Source organism: Perissodus microlepis, chromosome 8 (assembly GCF_051167445.1).
Source record: "Perissodus microlepis isolate ML-2025 ecotype Zambia chromosome 8, ASM5116744v1, whole genome shotgun sequence".
In the NCBI taxonomy this organism is placed as follows: domain Eukaryota; kingdom Metazoa; phylum Chordata; class Actinopteri; order Cichliformes; family Cichlidae; genus Perissodus; species Perissodus microlepis.
The window spans coordinates 3,482,759-3,502,811 of record NC_140468.1 but is presented as its reverse complement, the minus strand read 5'-3'; the positions used below and the strand labels follow the sequence as shown (position 1 = coordinate 3,502,811).

At 43.0% G+C, this 20,053-nt stretch overlaps 1 protein-coding gene across 2 annotated transcripts in view; it reads right to left on the bottom strand.

The window, feature by feature from the left end:
- Positions 1-1,313: 1,313 nt before the first annotated feature.
- The window catches only part of map2k6 (mitogen-activated protein kinase kinase 6), a 42,171-nt gene continuing 23,431 nt past the window's right edge, over positions 1,314-20,053 (bottom strand). For both annotated transcript variants that reach the window (XM_084937051.1, XM_084937050.1), the window contains 8 exons: positions 19,783-19,902; positions 19,236-19,352; positions 19,060-19,111; positions 16,740-16,867; positions 13,847-13,924; positions 12,940-13,079; positions 9,605-9,650; positions 1,314-8,736 (listed from right to left, as the gene is read on the bottom strand). In XM_084937051.1, coding sequence (XP_084793177.1) covers positions 8,659-8,736; positions 9,605-9,650; positions 12,940-13,079; positions 13,847-13,924; positions 16,740-16,867; positions 19,060-19,111; positions 19,236-19,352; positions 19,783-19,902 — 759 coding nt within the window. In that variant the 3' untranslated portion in view covers positions 1,314-8,658. The remainder of the gene's footprint in view (positions 8,737-9,604; positions 9,651-12,939; positions 13,080-13,846; positions 13,925-16,739; positions 16,868-19,059; positions 19,112-19,235; positions 19,353-19,782; positions 19,903-20,053) is intronic.

The window sequence follows — 20,053 nt, the reverse complement described above, 5'->3', positions numbered from 1 at the left end:
TTCTGATCATTTGGTCGTTCATACCGGTGTCCTGCTGGAGGTCATTTTGTAGCTCTGGCACTGCTCACCTTGTTCTTCCTTGAGACTGTGCTAAAAGACACAGCAAACCTTCTGGCATGGCAAGTATTGATGTGCCATCCTGGCTGAGTTGGAGAGATCTGTGCAACCTCTGTAGGGTCTAGGTATCGCCTCATGCTACCAGTAGTAACACCAATACTAACCAAACGCAAAACTAGTTTAAAAAACAAACAAAAAAACAGTCAGAAAAGACCAGGCAGGAATCATTCCTATTTTGGTGGTTGTGTCATCGTTGCCCCTCTTGTGCACTTGTTAATTCCATTGACACCAAAGCATCTGAAACTGGTAAACAGTCCCCTCTGCTACTTAACTGACCAGCTCAATATCCAGCTTGATGCTATACTCTGATTAAAGTCTTCCTTTCATTTTTTTGAGTATAGATGCTTCACCTGAACCTGAGAGAACTTAATCAGGGGGGTCTGGGCTCAGATCCATTTCTTTATAAGATGTCAGACTTTTGTCCTGCTTCTTTCCATGTTGCATGTTTGTATCAGAAAATGTTCTATGGTTACAATCATGCTAGATTCTTTAGAAAGTAGCAAGAAGTACTTCTTGGAAGCAGAGTTATTACTGAGTGGCTTTCCGTCGCAATCTATCCATTGTCTTCCATTTATCTGAAGTTGAGTCGTGGTGACAGTGGACATCCTTCGCCTCAGTGGTTTTCCTCCAGACAAGATGTAAAACCTTTCCAGTAACTTTTGCGTCTGCTTTGAGGAGTTTCCTCTTTCTTGGGCATTCTTGGAAGGGCTAAAGTTAGCAGCTAATATTAGCAAGCTTGGTCATCAAGCTGCATGCATTAATCATACTGGTGCAATCACTGCACACAGCGTTATAGAGAAACAGGTCACTGAGCACGTGGCGGGCAGTTACCTGCGAGAAGTGTGCATCCACGTCTGGTTGGTGAGTGGTTGCTGGCAGCTGCTGTAGGTGAAACTGGTTGCAAAGAGGTGCAGCTCCAAAAACCTCCTCCTTGCAGTTTCCTTACCTGCTAGCAGGTTGCTCCGGTCAACTGTAATTTAAATGAAAGATGCCCTGTTGTCTGCAAAGCCATGCAAAATGAATACGAGCATTTTAGTGTTTTAGCCTAATTTTAAAGTTAACCAAGTGTTCTGTATAATAAATGCAGTTGTAGCATTTGTGTTAAACCAAACGGTCCCATTGAAAACTGTCTGCCATCTCTGCCTCCATGACCTTTCACCTTCTAGAACTAATTGTAACAACAGAGCAAACAGAGCTTATTGTGTAAAAATACCTTTTTATTGAATTTCCATCATTACAATTGCACACAATCAGTTTGAGCAATTTAAAATATTTATAGAAATTCATTGAGCTCTAAATGAACAGTCATCAGTCTTTAGCAGAGGCTTAAAAGACGTGTAAATATACTGAGAACTTCACTTCCCGTGGGGCACAGCATCCCGACCCCCCGAACCCACCCGACAGCAACAAAAAAGGCTCTCTTCCACATACAGTAGCATCTCTGGATTATTTTGCAACCTCCCACCCCCCCAAATAAAGGAACACAACACCGCAAACATCACATACAGCTGTGTGTACCAGCAGTTTACCACCTGCGACTGAGAAACAGAAAGCGCCACGGTTCACAAGTCTCGTTGTAGTTTTCGACAGACGGCTCAGCACGGTTCACAGACGACAGATTTACACTCGATATAATCCGGCCGAACGCACGTCCAAAGGCCCGGAGGAGCCTCCCACACAAAGCAGGCTTTTTTGATGCATTTCATTCATCTGCTGACGCATTTGGAGGACGAGGAAGAAGGTGAGCAAAATTTCCTGATTCTCTGTCTGACATTCAAAATCAAAAAAAGACAAAATAAATAAATGCGTGGCGTTCCAGTAAAGAACAATCGTCTACTGGATTTAACGGATGCCTGCTGTTGGACGCTGCACGGATGAACTTGGAAGTTAAGAGGGTGAATTGTGGAGGGATGTGAAAACAGATTGCTCACTAAGGACAGTTTCCACTCGGACATCCTACCCTTGCTGATGCACAGCGACCGAGCTTTACTCAGCAGGTGAGAGCGGGCCAAAATTAGACTCACGGATGGGAATTCCCACGTGCGGACAGGCATGTATAAAGGAGCACTGAAACAAAAAGGAAAACCGTTCTCTGGGTGCAGCTCTGACGAAGGAGGAGAAGCATGATGACCGTTTTATCTGGCAGCATCTTCCCAAAGAGGAAGAGCAGAGTAAAGATAGCAGAGCTCTCTGGCTAGCACAACGATGGGACAGACAAATGTGCACGCACACACACACACACACACACACACACACACACACACACACACACACACACACACACACACACACACAGAGGAAAATCCCATGTGACGTGTGATTAAACTCGACTCTTTTCTCATTACAGCCTATTGAAAAGTGAACATGAATCAACTGTGGACCAGAAATGTCAGCGCTGAGCAGAGGAAACAAAGAGTTGCGTGGAGTTAGAAGGGTCTCAGACAAAACCTGCTGTGTTTCTCATTAGTGTGTGTGTTGTCTGTACAACTGTCCTTTGTGGAAACCCAAATATATAATTTAATAAAATGTTTATTTTCAGTGTAAGAGAAACTAAAGTAGCTTTAAGTCATGAAGAATTTGATGCAACCACATAAAGTGACTCTCCCGCTTCTTTCTGTATGTCAGTAGCACGTGTCCCATTAGTTAGCTGCATACATTATATATTCTTGTGTTTTGGCAGAACAAGCAAAACTACAAAATTAAAATTATTTCTTCAACACAAATCTAAAGAAATTTTTTCAATTATTTTGTGGAAAAAATGTGTGAAACTACTAAAAACGTGCAATTTACCATGTGCACATTGTGTGGACATGTTTGGAAAGCGGTGTGCAATCCAAAAGGATTTTCCAGGAATGTCATAATTCTGTCTTTTATGGCTTCATATTGTACAAACAGTGGCAGCTATAAAATATTTAATTTAATCTCCTCTGAATTGCAACAATGAGCTTAAAATTTTCCCACTGATTTTAACACTAAACCCACTTAAAGTTGTACAAGCTCTCGGCAGACGTTCAGTCACGCCGAGTGAAGCCATTTTCACGTGAACTCAGGTCAGGGCGCTGGCCGAGGCTGCCCTCGCACCGAGCAGACAACAGGAAGCCGCCTGTCTCCTGACAGCCGATCACCAGTTAGTCAGCTCTACACTCACAGTAAAGTCTGTTTAACCTTCAGGTGACTGAGTGGCCTCATTTCTAACCCCGGCCGTACAGTTCTGTGGGTAAAAATGCTGCCACATCTTTTTAAACCGCTTCTCCTACAGAGTGTCGTTTAGAGGAATTGGCCTCGTGGTGGAGCAAAGAGTTTAACAACTACATTGTGATGTTTGTGGTGAATCAGCGCTAACAGAACGAGCGCTGTGATTTACTGCTGCGTAAGGCTTGAAGCAAATACTGGACGCCAAAAGTTAGGCCACACAGCTGTTTTCACTCTTTGTCTGCATCAAAGACAAAAAGACATTAGAATCATTTAAAAATCTTTCATAGATAAATGAAACAGGTCAGGTATGATAACCAGAATTAGTGCAATACAAAATCAGTCCTTTGTAAAAACATAACAGGGTCATAAATGAGACCGAGGCTTCAGCTTTACGTTTGCATCCTTGCAGTCTGAGAGCTTGTGTGAAAATGGCTCATTTTTATTTAGACTAAAGGGTTTTGGTGTCGTTTATATGGTGGCACTAAATGTTTCCATCTATATTTGTGGGCAAGAATCACTACAAGGCTGCTAACCTGTAACATGATAACCAAACGCGATCCGCAGGCTTTTGCAAAAAGGTTTTTCACAATAAAAGCCTTTGCTCTGTAACAGGTTTTCGTCGGGTCAGTGTCACCCTTCATCTTTGATGTTGACAGCTGTACAGACTAAGCATGGCCGACGAGTGCAAACAGCAGCAAAAACAAAGTGAGCAGTTGAAGAAAAGCTTGGTATTATTTGAGAATTTTTACAGTATCACAATTTCAGTTAAATAAAAGTCAGAACCTCTAACTCCAAACTCTCCCTCTCACAAAAAAAATAAAAAAGATGGAAAATGACCACACAGAGGGCAACCCTTCATCGCCTGAATGACTGCTTCCTTACAGTAACACACTCATAAATGTGACAATGTGATATGACTCCTCAGTACAGTGCAAAACATCACAGCAAATTGCAGTGTCAGTGGGTCCAGGACAGGAACTGAAGGACCAAAACAGTGTTTAAGCATCAATCACGAAGACAGACAAGTGTTTCAATGTAAATGTACACCACAGAAATGTACTGTTAGGCACTTAAAACACCTACGAACGCCACACAAACCTAAATCCACTGCTCCGAGTCTACGCGTGACGAGTCCGACTACCTTTCCCGGCCTCCTAAGCCTGGCTCCAGCTCTTTGGTCACATTTGCTAAGTTAGGTTAATAACCATTTTTCACTAATGGAAAAAAAAGAATCTCGAGGTTCGACCTGTGATGTATAATTTTGCTCTGCTTCCAGAAAGTGTGACTTGAATTTTGTTAATTTCATCATGGCCTAAAAACACTAGGGGCAATTAAAAGTCTCTCCAGTATATTTCCATCTTCGGTACAGAGATGCACTAATGAGGAAGCCCTTAAATGTCCTCGCCGCGATGACTTCTGTCTGCCACCAGTCCTCACTCTCAGCTTCACCACAGAGAAACAGTTGGTGAAGTCGGAAAATGAGAACTATAGATGAAAAATAGAGAACGGTGAGAGCTTCATAAAGAAAAATAAGACAGCTTTGCGAGGCGGGCATGGGCGTGTTCGCAGTACTTCAAGGAATTATCTAAGCCAAAGGTTGTGGGACTGGAGCCCAACGGGGAGCAGGTTATAGGGTGAAAGGAAGGTTTTTACTCTGCATCAAAACAGGAAACTTCCCTGATAACATGACAGAGCGGACTGTACTCGACTGAGGGCAGGAGACTTTGTTTTGGAGTCTGACAAAACAGCAGAGAGAACATTATTTCTTTTAAATAGAGCCCCAGAGGTCCACAGATGATGTTTTCGGGCAAATGTGGTTGCTCAGTCGTAAAAATGTCCTGGCTGACAAAAAATAAAAGCTAAAAACCATTTTTTCCCAACCATGAATCCAGGAGTTTACAGCCCTCAGCAATCACTGCTCGTTAGAGGTGTCAAAGACGTCTAAGCTCTGCATCGACTTCAGTTTGGTTGAATAGCGAAAGGTTGATAGGCGCCAACGTTTCTGCTGTTCACTTGGTTACCAGACGGCTTGATCAGACACCCACATGGGTCTCACGGCGTTCCGGATCACTGTGTTGGAGTTGGTGGTTGTACCCGCACGCTCAGGCAGCAAGTCGGACCAGCGCTGCCTCCCAGGAAGGTCTGCCGAGTTAGTACTGAGGAAACGTGTCCTCTGACTTTTCAGTCAAAGCTCATCATTATTCAGACGTCTTCTATGAGTTTAACATGTTTTTGAACTTCAGGGAGGACAGCTAGTCGGGTAAAGGCCCAGTGCCACACAGGTTTGTTTATTCCGACTACATTTCCTGTGTGTTTGAAGCCTCTACACAATGATAAATCAAGTCCAACTGGGTCCTAAGTCAGCTTCAATCGGGTTCAGGGAGGGGTGTGTGTCTGTTTTGCTGCTGCACGTCTCACGTCTGTGTTTCAATATCTGAGACCTGGACGGATGCGTGCACAGTACGATCCTGGAGACAGGAATGCTGGAATGGAAAACTGAAGTCTTCTTTATGGACGTGGTAAGGAGGAATTAGGAGCATTATCATCTCCTTCCACTTTGTTAGCTGGAGTTTATGTTTTCTCTCAGTTAGCTCTGATTACAGCTGAGATTGTTCGAGTTGTTTGCAGGTGTGTATACCGGATATGTTCTGATATTAGCAGCAAAATCAGACCATGTCTGAGGGAGTGTTGGCAGACATGAGTGTCTGGGGAAGAAGCCTTTTGTTGTGATGACCTTAAGCATGAATAGATAGAAGCAAATATGATGCGTGTATAGGACTATAAATATCAATGATATGTTTACAGGGTGCTGTGCCCCCGGATGGCCCAAAAGTTCTTTCAAATTCGTATAAACTAATAATTTAATACAGCTTTAAATGATGTTGATGTCCAGAGTTTGACTGCAACTCTAACAGCTAAATCGACTGAAGGTGGACCCCCGAGTTTTAGGGTTTGTGGTTGTATAGTGACGATTTATCAATGCTGTAATGTCGAGCAGAGTCGGGGGTAAAAGTCTTGTCAGAACAGATTAGAAGTGTTTTTGGTTCAGTTTTTGACACAGTTTAAGGCCCCAGAAGTCAAAATTAGAAGAAATCACGTGATAATTCAGCAAGGTAATATTTAAAAGGCGTGAGGATGACGTAAATCCTCAAACCAGGACAAAGCCTCGCCGCTCTGCCACTTAAAACACTTCAAGTTTCCCGTTTTGACATCAGAGTAATTCTTACATGACATCTAGAAGGCGTCAGCTCGGCCTCCACAGAAATCACTGCGAGAAAGAAGCCAAGAACAAAGGCAACGAGAAAGATGAAAACAAGCATAAAAACATAAAAAATCGAGCATGAGCTACAGTACAACAAGGAACACAAAGTGGGATTATGATGCCATGCAGCGTGTGAGGAGGGAGGGAGCGGATCCCTGCATCATTCTTTACATCTCATTTTCCTTAGACGGTTTCTATATAGAGGCACACAGAAGGCTTGCAAGTTACAGATTAAAAGCATTTCACGTGTTTGAGCCAAGAAGAACACGACAAAAAAAAACACAAAGAAAAACAAAAACCATACACAGCTCACACAAACACGTGAGGAGAGTCTCAAATGGTTCGGTCAAGTTTCCAAAGGGAAAACAGCAGTTATAATAAATAAGAGAAACTGCAGTAAGTATGCCGAAGGGGGGAGAAAAAACCTGGATCTAAATAATAACAATAATTAATATTAATAATAATAATAATAATAGCAATAGTATCCAGTTCTTTTCATGGTGAGTGGAGAGGGTTGTGATTGGCTCAGTACAGACAACAAGGAGAAAATCTTCCCCCACACAGCCCACACGCACACGCAAACACACACCCCGACATTTAAAGTGCGTGTGAGCGACACGAAGCTGCACGGCTGCGACTCGGCTCCGGCTTTGTCTCAAAGATCTGCGATTCAGCTTCACGCAGGAAGGATCAGGGACGGAGCAGTCAGTGGCTTCAAACCAGCCAAAGCTGCTGGACCTCAGAATCTCATATCTATTGGAATCTATTGGACTTTGGTGCATTTGGCTACATTACTTTACAATATCACGGTAAAGTGTAAAAGTTTGATATCTATTCGGAACTTTCATTGTTCTCACATCTTTTGTTTGGGTTTTTTTGAGGGGTCAAATTAGAAATACATTAAAAATAAATGGACGTGTTTGAGCCAGCAGTCATCGCTGAGTTTGCTGATGGGGCACCCCGACCACATGGGTACAGTCACACCAAAAAGCACAACGCCTTTCAAATTACAGAACCTTGCTGACACGGTGGCATCATGGTGGCCATTTCCATCTTTAATATACAGTCTATGCTTGTACTAGACTACCATACTAACTAGTTTTAAAATAAAGCTCTTTATTACATGCGTCACATTTGAACATGATGTGCAGATGCACAGTCGCCTGTACTTTTAAAGCAACGTAACAGTGTTGCCCTGCCTGTTGAGCTCTTACAGGGGCAGCGAGGCTGCAGAAAATCTATAAAAAAATGTTGCGGAGCACGAAAACTGCGTTTCTACTTGGATTTGGAGCCGTGCAGCTCTGTGAACATGCCCCACACACACATGTCATGCACCAGCTCGCACACATTCACACTCACAGGCAGCCAAGAGCCCAAAACGTGTAGTTGACCTCCACTGTAATCAGGGGGGAAAGCAGTGTAAGTGCAGTACCTCTTTGTGACCACTGGGGGGAGCCCCTGAAGTCAACAATCGGACTCTCCAACTGTTCCTCACTGGCCACATGAGCCCGTTTTTACCCAGAGAGAAATTCTGTACATGCAGTCAATTAATAATCTGATGCAACACTTGCTTCGAGTATGCAAACATTTAGATTATACACAGATAGATTATATCATTCTTCTTTTTTTTATATAATCTGCACATCTTCTCGCTTCTGCTTTTCAGCAAAAAAGAAACTATGACTCGACCCTTGTGGAGGCCACAGAGTCAGCGCGCTAACAACAGCGCTGGAGGAGGAGCGCAGCGGCGGGGCAAATCGAATCAAACGGGGAGGCTTTGCATACACATCATAAATTACTCCAGATTCTGTGTGAGGCTCCCGTCTCCCAAACTCCTCGCACCGTGCCAGGTGATGCACAGAGGGGGGGCCGAGGCCAGGTGGGGGGCGGGGACAGACTCCTCGTTCTGCTTCGTCAGCGGCTCCTCTGGGCTCCGTTTGTCTGCCACTGGAGGGAGGGGTGAGAGGGTGTCCTGCGGGTAAATGGGATGGTGGTGGGGGGGGGGGCTGCGATTGGTGTTTTTTTCTTGGATTTTTTTTTGTTTCCTCTTTTTTAACAGATTCCTCCCCCTCCCTCCAGTGCACTCAGTCTCCCAAGATGACTTTCACAAAGCTAGCCACGTCGGTTTCTTTGGCCTCGTGGGAGGTGAAGAAGAGATGTTGCTGAGGAGGAAACGGACACCGAGTTAGTCGGGAGCGAAATCAGAAAAAAGCAATTAAAGCATCAATTCCTTGAACTTTGAGGCTGTCGTGTTGTTGTGTTGCAGTTTGCATTGTAATTATGGTCATTAGAGCATTTTTTTGCACCTGTTTTCAATCTGATTTTAGTTTTTGACACTTGGTTTTACACTCATTTGTTGTCATCTCTTGTAGTGACACCTTTGTTGCCTTTTCTGGTCAATTTGTATCTGGTTGCCAAACTTTGGCGCAATATAAATTATACTGAATTTAATTTTTTTCAACGGCACGATTTGCATCTTTATGTGGACATTTTGTATTTGTTTATAGTCGGTTCATGGATCTTAGTTGTAAACAATCCGATTGTTGCCCTTATGCACCGATTTCACATGTATGTGCATCATTTTGCTTCTATTTGTGCCATTTTGTTGGTGACAGCTCTTAATTCTGTGTCTTCTGTTAATTTCCAGTCATTTGGGTTTTATTTTGCATCACTTGGTCATTTTAGAGCTTGTAGGAAGTCTCGGTTAGTGGTCATTTTGCACATTTAAAAAAAAAATCATTTTTGTGTCTTTTGTTGTTCGTTTGCATCCATTTTGGGGTCTCTTTGTGCTGAATTGATTAAGCTGCAGCCATTCAAACACCTGCACCCCCTGATACTCTGAGCTTTTACTCAGTTCTGGACCTTTAGTAAACCTTCCATGGATGAGACCAGTGAAGCATCTTGGCTTCAAGCGTCAAATTCAGGGTTTGTAAATAACAATCTAAGTGCACCCCCCAGTGTTTGATTAACAGCATTACAAGGTGTTGCAGGGAAGTCATGCTTATAATCTGTTAACACAGAAACACTCACCATGAGTTCTGTGTAAGTCGGCCGCTCTTTGGAAACTTTCTTTAAGCTGCAGAAGAAGAAAACAAAGCAAAGATGAACATTAAATGGTGGACTTCACCACTCTTGCCACAGATCTGTTCTAGCGTCTGATTCAGTGTTATTCTATGAAAGCGTCTGAGAAGTCGCAGACTGCCAGCCTCCGAGGGTTTCAAGGTAACAGAAAAAATACAACCAAGCACGGTGAGTCACCCAAGCACCAAAGAAAATAGTCACATCAGTGTCTTTCTGCATTCTGAGTACTGCTCAAAGTGCGGCATCATTTTCTGATATTACCAGGAAACAATGATCGAAACTGGAGGACGACTCGTTTCTCAGTGTGATCGAGTGTTATTTCAGGTCAGCAGCCGTATATCATGTAAGCATTTCAGATTCACCCAGATTCACAGAACACCATCAGACAGGCGTCTGACCATCACGTTCATTCAGCAGCTGCACATTAAGCCTGAATCTCCCATAGGAAACCAGATGAACACGGACGGACTACTCCAGCAAATAGCCGGCCCCCAAAAAGTTCAAAACAAGCCAAAAAAAAAAAAAAACATTACAAAGAAAAGAAAAACAATTCAATAATTTGGCTTTGCTTAAAGGCAGCATCACTTTACATTAGTGACAGGAAGAAGAAGTCTGCTGGTGTTGGCAGTGCTGGGCGAAAAGAGTTCAGTATTCACATCACTGCCACAATTATGCAGTTTCCACATTACAAAGGTTCTTCAGTTATTTGCATGTTAAGCATGTTGTGGGTGGGGTGGGGGGTATTTCAGTTCTATGTGGAACAACCGGTAACAGGAGATATTCTTGTCAATGTTCCAGCTGTTGTTGCATGCCATTGTAAGCTCTCAGTCTTCCAAAGGCTGCCAGACTCTGTAAGCTTCCTGAAGACATTTCATTTGTCTTCCCAAACACTTCTTCACATCATCTAAAAGTTGATCACTGAAAACTGAACAATACAAGAGTCAGCTCTTCAGGACAAAGCTCAGCGATATATTTGGACTGACAAGCAGAAGAGACTCTCTCCTGAGCATCCAAACATTTGCATTCTGGACAGAGAAGACAGATGATTTAAGATGGCCCTACATCCACCTGGACCACCTCCAAGGTGACAACCCACCAGCTTTTAGGAAACCTCTCTGGTGTGAAACATCTTCAAGTACCTAAAAAACAGACCAGTTGCTTTTAACTCAAGTTTAAATAAATGTTATTGCATTTTCAGCTTGGTCGTTGCTGCAGTGCAGGTGGAGTGAAACAGTATTTAAAATATTGGCAACCACCAGTCTACCCATAAGCCTTTCTTCCTGTTAAAAGGGAGTTTTTCCTTCCCACTGTCACCAAAGTGCTTGCTCACAGGAGGTCATCTGAGTGTTGGGTTTTTCTCTGTATGTATTATTGGAGGGTCTACCTTACAACATAAAGCACCTTGAGGAGTCCGTTGTAGTGACTTGGCGCTGTATGAATAAAACCTCATTCTCAGGTCAGTGCATTCACAAGGCTTTCAGAAAACTTGGACAAAGATTGAGATCACTGAGATTCAAACTTCGAGATCTTTAGTATCTACACCTATGGTATAATTTAGAAAATCCTCGATGACTTCCTGCTTGAGTTTTTGCATTCACAAACCTAGGTGTCCATGTCGCCTGCCCACCAGTGAAACAATACCCCATCAACCTTTTACAGCTGAAGGGTAAAAATCACCAAATCTGTCCACTGAATCTGCTTTTCATCTGTGATTTTTAATCTCTGAAGGTCTTTTGCACTTCTTCCTCATTCCTTCTTCAACTGTGGTGGCTGTAGCTCAGGAGGAAGAGCAGATCTGCTAATCGAAACGTTGCTGGTTTGATCCCTGGCTGCTGCAGCTTGCACGCCAAACATCCTTGGGCAAGATACTAACCCCAAGTTGCTCCCCAATGCATCCATCAGATTATGAGTGTAGAAAAGCTCTGTATAAGAATCAGTCCATTTGCCATTTAACCAGCCGACATTATTACTTCATGAACCCTCATCACTGCATCACAGCAGCCTCTGCAATTCCTGAACTTCCAGAGCTATGCATGAATACAACTTCTGGCTGACTGGACATCACTTGCACTGGAGTAAGGTGAGGTTTACACCTGCATCATCACGGCCTCCCTTTTCTTAAAGGCAAGGTTGTGATGCCCGTCTTAAATTAAGAAAATCCTTTCAGCTCACTCGGCGTATGTCTTCTCGCTGCACAAATACCTGCATGTGTCACTAAGCAACAAAGAAAGAACAGAACAAAAAATCCCCAGCAGGAGGAAACATTCAGAGGAGCACAAACACGCCATCTCACGCCATCACCTGCGTTACAGACATAAATCCAGATGACTGATCATGTGACCGGTGCTAAGGTGGAGGTCAGGTTTTGGCATGTAGAAGATCTGATCTTGGAGGCACAATCACAATAATCTCAATGGTGCGGTTACAGTTTGGAGGAGTAACGTTACAGAAGAGGATGCACGAAACATCCGCTCGGCTTTTGACAAACATCCAAAAACGATACGCAAACGTTTCCACTTTTCTCTCTTTACTTTTGTTTGTACTCCATCTCTCTGTGCTCTTACTCACAACATGGGCTTGATGAATATCTCAAATATAATTATTTTAGTTTCCAACAATTACGAAAACAATATAATCAAAAACTATACTCAGTGTTTAGAGACTATTACAACTATTAAACATGGAAACCACTGAGCAGTTCATTCTCAAAGACCTGTGTTTTTCTGTTTAGAATATTTATTATTGCTCGTTACTAACTAACCACCGCCTCATTTTTACCGCCATCATGTCTCACATTCATGCAGTCATCTGCTAACAGCGACCTGCGCTCTCCTGCCATCCTGCCCGTATGACCCCCAAACCTGCCAGCCTCCCGCCTCACCTCTGTGCACCCTCACTGGTTCACACAGCATTTATGCTCAAAACAATATTTGCAGCTCAGTTCTTGTAAATTACAGTGACACAAAATTACAAAATTTGAGTAATTAAACTAGTACGTAGGGATCAGTAAAAAGTGCACAGTTGCATGTTTACAGCATATTCAGATACAGTCCCATCCTGTGAAAACAAGAATAACAAAAACAGCAACAATGAAGCCAATCGAATAAAGGGGAAATCATCTGAAGCCCTCTCAGCTGGGATCAGTACACATCTCTCTGTGATCTGGAGCAGCTTCGCCACTCTGCAGGCTTCTCCTGTGTAAAGATCTGTGGGTAATTCTGAGACGTGGATCAGGCTGGAAGAAAGTTGGACAAAGCAAGAAAATAAACCAGAAAAACGCGAACCACTGAGAGGTGAAGTCCACAAACTCAGGGGAGAACTGGTCGGCGGGAAGCTGGGGCGAAGGCTCTTCCACCACCTGCTTCAGCTGCTGAAAAGGTGTCCCCCACGAGTCGTACGGGAAGCGCAGGATGGCGAGCTCGATCTGAGCCAAACAAGACAAAAAAAAAAAAAAAAAGAGGTCAAGGAGCGTTTTTAGTGCTTTAGTGAGCACAAACACATAACCTGACACAAACGTATCTGCACAGCTGCATTCATGTGATTTTTCACCCAAGTTCATCCCACGTCGCAGCGTTATTTAATGACAGACCCCAAAACAAGCACACTCTAAAGATCCCACTCATCTCCAGCAGAGCGGCACACACGTGGCTTCCCAAACATCCGTTACCGTTTTTAACATTACTGTAGTTTTTCCTCTCACTGCTACTGCAGCATTAATGAGTTTCACACTAAAACCTCCTCAGCTGCTTCACCTCCTTCAGTTCAGCTTTCGAGGAACAACGGGTGCTCCAACAATCAGCGCCCGGCAGGTTTTATCCCACACACTGATCGCTCAATCTGTCGGGACCACTCGTTCTTCATCTTACAATTATTACAAAAAACTTCCACTACTCTGAAATCACAATTTTCCCCTTTTATTTAAAACCCATTTAGTGCCCTTTTAAAATTCAGACTGTGCTGGAACATTCGCTGCTCGAACAGCCGATCGAACAGGCAGAGACGAGCACGAGTCAACTGCTGAATCCTTGATGCCAACATCCTCCTCGGTCCGGCCTGAGCTGCAAAGCTATGAATATTTCACGAGTTTTTCATTTTTAACTGCTAATCGTGTTTGCCCTCGAGATTCTCGGTTTTTTTGCAGCGTTGCAGAAAAGGTGAACAAACGTATGGACGAGCGCGAGGCGGCTTTACCATCGTGATTCCTAAACTCCAGATGTCCGACTTGACGTTGTAGCCTTTCTGGTTGGTCTCAGGATTGATCCTCTCCGGCTGTGGACAGACAGAAGGTCACATGATGATGTCAATAACTGCAGCCGTTGTCAAGGATAACCAGCCCCGCTGCCCCGTAATCCCAAAGCTCTTGTGCACACACAGACCGAGCAACTTACCTGGCTCTAAATACCCTCAGCCAACCAGCGGCCTGCCGAGTGGTTAAAGAGTAACTGGCTCATTAAACGTGTGGATGATAATGAGGGACTCGAGGTCGCAGATCTAAAGACACTTTTAATGCACAAAATCTGCGTTTGCAGCAAAAACCGACAGGAAGTATGTTCTGGTCTACGTTTTCCCTCCAAGGTAAAAATACTTCCCTTTGTTGTCTGTCCAAAGCGGGATACCTGCTCACGTATCCAATCCCAGGATGTATTATCATACTTAAAACATTAAAGTCGTAACATTCGTCAACATTCGGTTGCTGCTGCATTTTTATGAGCGCAAATCCTCAAAATTCAAAGAAACCTCTGAAGACACCAACACTGCAGCAATAACAGTGTCATTAACAACTTGTGTTTAAACAACAAGACAGTTTTCTATGGAAGTGTAAAGTCACTTGTACTTTCCAACACAGACTTCACATCAGTGTTTTTCTGTGGAAAAGTCTTGAGCCACCCAGAAGTTCTCTGCATTTCTCCATCCAGGCAGTCAGACTTACTTGTAATTTTTTTTTAAAGCGGCCTTGAACAATAGTTCTCCAGCTCTCTGGAGATATTTTAGCGTTTCCTTTGGACACTGGCCGTTTTTCAGCCCAGTCCTTGTATCTGACCATTTTCAGAGGAATGCTTTTGGTACGCAGCTGAACACTGACCTATGAATCACTGAAGCACTTTGTTGTGAATTGGTGCTATATAAATAAAAGTGAAATGAAGCATGAAAAAGGGCACCTAATTGAAAGGCTGAACCAGTGTGGTGTCTACATGTTACTGACAACTTAGCAAAGAACCAATTTTAAGTGGTGTATGTAGACACTTTGTTGCTAGCAGACAGAAAAACATTTGTTCACATTTCTTTATAATAATCTTTGAAAGTTTGACAGACATAAAGCACAACAGCGAGTGTCTGTGAAGCACAGTGGAGGCTCCGTCATGGTTCAGGGGCTGCATGTACCCAGTGACTGAATTCGATTAGACTTTCATGAGCACCAGCAGATTTTTATCTGGAAAACAGCTGATTGGCAGCAGCTTAAAGTTGGCGGTTTATGTAATGTTTTTATTATTATTACAATCTTTGTCTAGTTTCTCTGCCCTGCATGGACTAAATCCAGGTGCTGCTGCTCTTCAGCCTGACCTTTAATTCTTTGTGATTCCAAGTATTGGTCAAAATGTATTTTAGAAGCATAACCTTAAATCTTTGAAGCGTACCAAATGATGTTTGAATGAGGTGCGTGAGACGAATGTTTCCTCCGGTGGTCAAGAACACTGGTTGAACTGAACAGGCTGCTTCCATGAGACTGAATCCTTGCGTAAACCAGGAGGCTTTCTTGGAATTTTGAGTTATCCTGATCGTTCTGAAAGACGCAGCATTATTTCATTTTTATAAGAAAGTTTTCCTGGAAATCCAAAGAGTCGCTTCTTCAATCCAGGAAAACAGAGCCACGTTTCTCTCAATTACACTGTAGGACACACACACTCCTATAACAATCAAACGCTTCCAAGCTTTCAGTTTTAGTAAAGTGTAGAATTACGGCCTCGTAGTTAGATGCATCAGCCAACCTGCTGCGGTTTATATTTATTGCCTTTCCAGATTATAAAACACATGTAGCGAGGCCCTTGAAGGGATTTAACAGGTGGCCACCAAATCAGTATTCAAACAATTGTGAAATAAGGTCAAAGTCTCGCCTTCTGTTCCCGAGTTGTGTGCTTTTGCAGAACGCCGTCGCAGTAAAATGACCTGTGAAGATTCCTGAGTTATGTTTGTAAGGTCAAAGTGACCGTTGACTGTCAAAGTCCATTTTAGAATCCAGACGAACGGACGATCACATCACCGGCATGCATAACAGAGAGCAGGAGGAGGGAGGGGGGTGTTTGGGACGTAACAACAGGTACACGAACAAGATGACGCTAAAAGCCTAAAAAAATGTCTATAATACCTATAAATTTAAAGTTTTTCATATAGTTTCCATTTGTAAACTACTTCTGATTCATTAACAGGTGTAAAAGTTTCAGTACTTGTCCTACAAGAATCCAAAGCCCTTGTTGTTTTAAACTTGAAGAATCTCCTGCTCATGGTCATCTTCTCCTGCATCTCTGGACACAGCTGCTGTCTTTAGATCGCGTCATCGAAGCCCTCATATGTCTCCTCGTGTTTGTGCCCCTGCAGTGAGTGCATCGGGCTCTCCTCCTGATTCAAAGTCATGATTCGTCTGGACAACAACTGGACACTGTGCATCCTCCTGGTTTTGCTCCTCACCTGCTGAGTTACCTTCCGGTTTGGAAAGTTTGGACTGATAAATACTGCTTGGTCGTATTGGGAGGCCCAGCGTTCATAACTAGTAAAGATAAATTAAACAGAGTTGATGTTTGCACTGTCTGATCTCGCCACAGAACATCGTGAAAGTTTCCAGAAATGGTGTTTGGATGACGACAAGCAGACGTCGTATCGTTGCACGGAGCTGTCAGCTCACACACTCAACTTCACGTTGGACGTTATAACAAAATAATATCAATCAAACAATCAACAAAGTGAGAAAACTTTGAGCTGTGTTTGGTGGCTCTTTAGAAAGCTCACACTGGACTTTTTAAACTTTTAATTACAGAAAGAATTTTATTTTACATTTTCGCTTCATTCCTTAAAGCATCGCGCTGCTTACCGCCATGTAGGGTTTGCAGCCAGCGTCCATGGTTTTAGCCACAGAGTCCACCAGGTAGCCGCTGATGCCAAAGTCGCACATCTTCACTTGGCCCTGAGTGTTGATCAGGACGTTGGAGGGTTTCACATCTGGAAAGACGGCCAAACAAACAGGACTTTTAGCGAACAGTCGCTCTGTTAGTTCTGTTTTCCTCTGAGAGAGCAGCTGGCTGACCTAGCTGCAGGCTGCGGTCGCTGTTACAGACCGATGGGTGTCTTCATTTTTGTGACGTATAGCTGCTTTAACGGTGACTTTGACAACTTTGACCCAACAACAGTAACACGGTGGTAACAGAGGTTTGACACAGGAAGGATCAACTCCTAAAATACCAGCATGAGGTTTGTAAGATTTAGTTCTGTGGCTACAACATATTAGTTCGGCAAAGCTTCTGCTGCTCGTCCTCAAATGTGTGTTTTAACTAAATCTATTTTATACATTTAACAAAATGTTAAATTAATGGCAAATCTGAAGTGAAAAACTACCAAGCTTAAAGTCAGATGCTTGCAAAACGTAGCAAAATATGGATTTTGTTTACCTGAACATACTGGAAAAAAAGAAAAAATGATCACAAATACAAAAATAATTAGAGAAAAATCATAGAGTTAAAAAAACTGAAAATAAAAGCAAAATTAAAAAAATAAAAAACTTTGATATTTGTTATCCACTGCAGCGAACACTAACATTATGTAACAATGTATTTTACAGATAGCCATTATACAAACCACACGTCATTTATCACATATTTGTGAAGCTATTTAAGAATTTCATAATTCATTTTGACAAAAACGTAATAACATTTAATGATAAGTGGTGTAACGATTCTCCTAACACGTGAAAACATTTTTATTACATTACGTGACATTAAACTGTGTTTTTATTCTCAACAACTAAAGACTGTTTTGGTCACTAATATCTAGGAAGCTAACTTTGTACTCTATGAACTGCAAAGCAGAGTAAGAATTAGTAGCATGAAGTAAATAAAAACTCTTTGCTTATTTACGAAAAATCTGAGCATTTTTATTTTAAAGATTTGTTCAAATTATCGACAAACCTCAACTAATTTAGGCCTTCTTTTAATTTCAACACATCATATCAGCATCGTCTCTGTAATGATAGTGGTTTGAACATAATAATAATTTGTGCGTATTTTGAGATGCATTTGTGTTCCAGTGCAGATCAGGCAGCGATGATGCTTTAACCCAGAGTTCCCCAACCTTTTATGCACCATGGACCGGTTTATGTCCGACAATATTTTCACAGACCGGCCTTTAACCTCCTAAGACCCGAACTCTTCCACAGCATGCATTTTTAATTTCTCTTTGCTATTTGGGCTGATTGGGGCCCAATGAATGTAAAAACAAAGAATTACCAGATTTTTTTTTTTACCTTATTTTTGTCTTTATGAAAAATAAGAGCCACATATGAGGATATTCGTTTAAAATTTTGATAGAACAGTAGCAATATAATGTCCTCGTCAGTGGATATCAGGCCCATGTAGAGCAAAATTGAGTATTTCAGTCTAAATAACCCAAAATGGGATGTCCACATATGTGGACGCCATGTCCTAGGAGGTTAAGGTGTCAGGGACAAATACAACAAAATAAAACCAGTACCGGTACCAAAAATAAGAATATTTATTCATAGCACACGGGAAAAGACGCACACCCGAGCCTCAACTCTTGCGGCCCGGTACCAAATGACTCACAGACCGCTACCAGTCCGTGGCCCAGGGGTTGGGGACCACTGCTTTAACCGCCACAGACCAACTAGCCTTCATTAACATATCAGTGTATAATGCACATGACTGAATCTCCACACATATTTACACATTTGCATTTTAAGGCAACACAAAAGTTGCTGCTGTTTCACTCCAAGGACAAAAAGAACATTTTCATAAATTTAGCAGAATCGTGTTATTGTCTTAAATAATCCGACAGCTAATGTTCAATCTAACTGCGTTCGATACATGTGCTGTCATATGCAGCCCCGCCAGGCGAGTGGTCTGAAGCACTCGGTCCAGTTCAGCGCCCCCATCGCTGCTGAGGCTGCACCAGCCGGCCTGACGACCGCACACGTGAGGCTGCAATCCACCGTTTTCTGACCCAGAACCAGAGACGGATGCTCATTTAACTGCTTTAACACAGACGCACTGCTGTGGCTCTCTAGTAAGATCTGGCAAGAGTCTGAAGGGATAATGGAAGCGGAAAACAGAAGCAGCCGCGTGCAGCTGAGAGGAAATTGGCAGTGAGAGTTTAATGGGTCTCCAATCTAAGGCTCTTACCTCTGTGTATGACTTGCAGATTGCTGTGGAGATGCTCCAGAGCTTTTACTATCTGTAATGAGAAAGGCCATCAATAAGCAAATGAGCGTTACATAACCCGTATGTGTCATTAAGCTAAGTTGAGTGTTCGCATTAAATTTTAATCATTCACATTATGCCGCTTTAAGTGAACCTACTGAGACAGCGATCTTTCCCAGGATGTCCTCGGGGATGGTCAGGCCCTTCTCAATCACCTGCTTGTAGAACTTGTCGAGGGAGGTGTCCATCAGCTCCATGCAGATCCACACGTCGCCCTGGCAACAGACAGGCAGATTTGGAAACAGATCAGGACAAAAAAAAAGAAAAAAAAAGGCAGAACAAAAAGGCGCCGGCCGGATTCCAAACAGACAGGAAGTGACAGATTTTCCAGTGATTCAGACCCAGTGAGGAAATCCTGAACATCCACTCACTGCTGCAGGAAGTTTCTGCATCAGACAGTCTGCAGAGGTGCCCCCCGACCCCACTCTTAAACTGTTTTAGTCTTTATATCCATTACTTCTTCAAGACCCCTCTGTGAGAGATTTGAATGACTCTGTCCTGACTGATTGAACAACGGAGAGTTCAATGTTTTTGCACTATGGAATATATTAAGATACTTTCCTTCACTCCTCTCCCCAAAAAGACACACTGCCACGAACGCACAAAGAAAACGAATAACGAGCAGCAGCCTTTCTGTGACTCTACCTCTCTGAATAGTGCTCCGTAGAAGGTGACGGTGTAAAAGCAGTCCACTGTCCTCATGGAGATGTCCAGATCCATGAGCAGCCTCTTCTGCTCCTGAGTGTTCACCGTGGCCCGAATGCGCTGAGGAAGGATGACAAGAAACAAACCGTCAGAGCGAAAGCAGTCGCACTTTGTGTTGTCAGCAGGGAGACAGGCAAGAAATGTGCAGCCTCTTCACAGGTAACATTATCCTACTGCCGGTCATGAGGTAAACGGCAGACATGACGTTTTT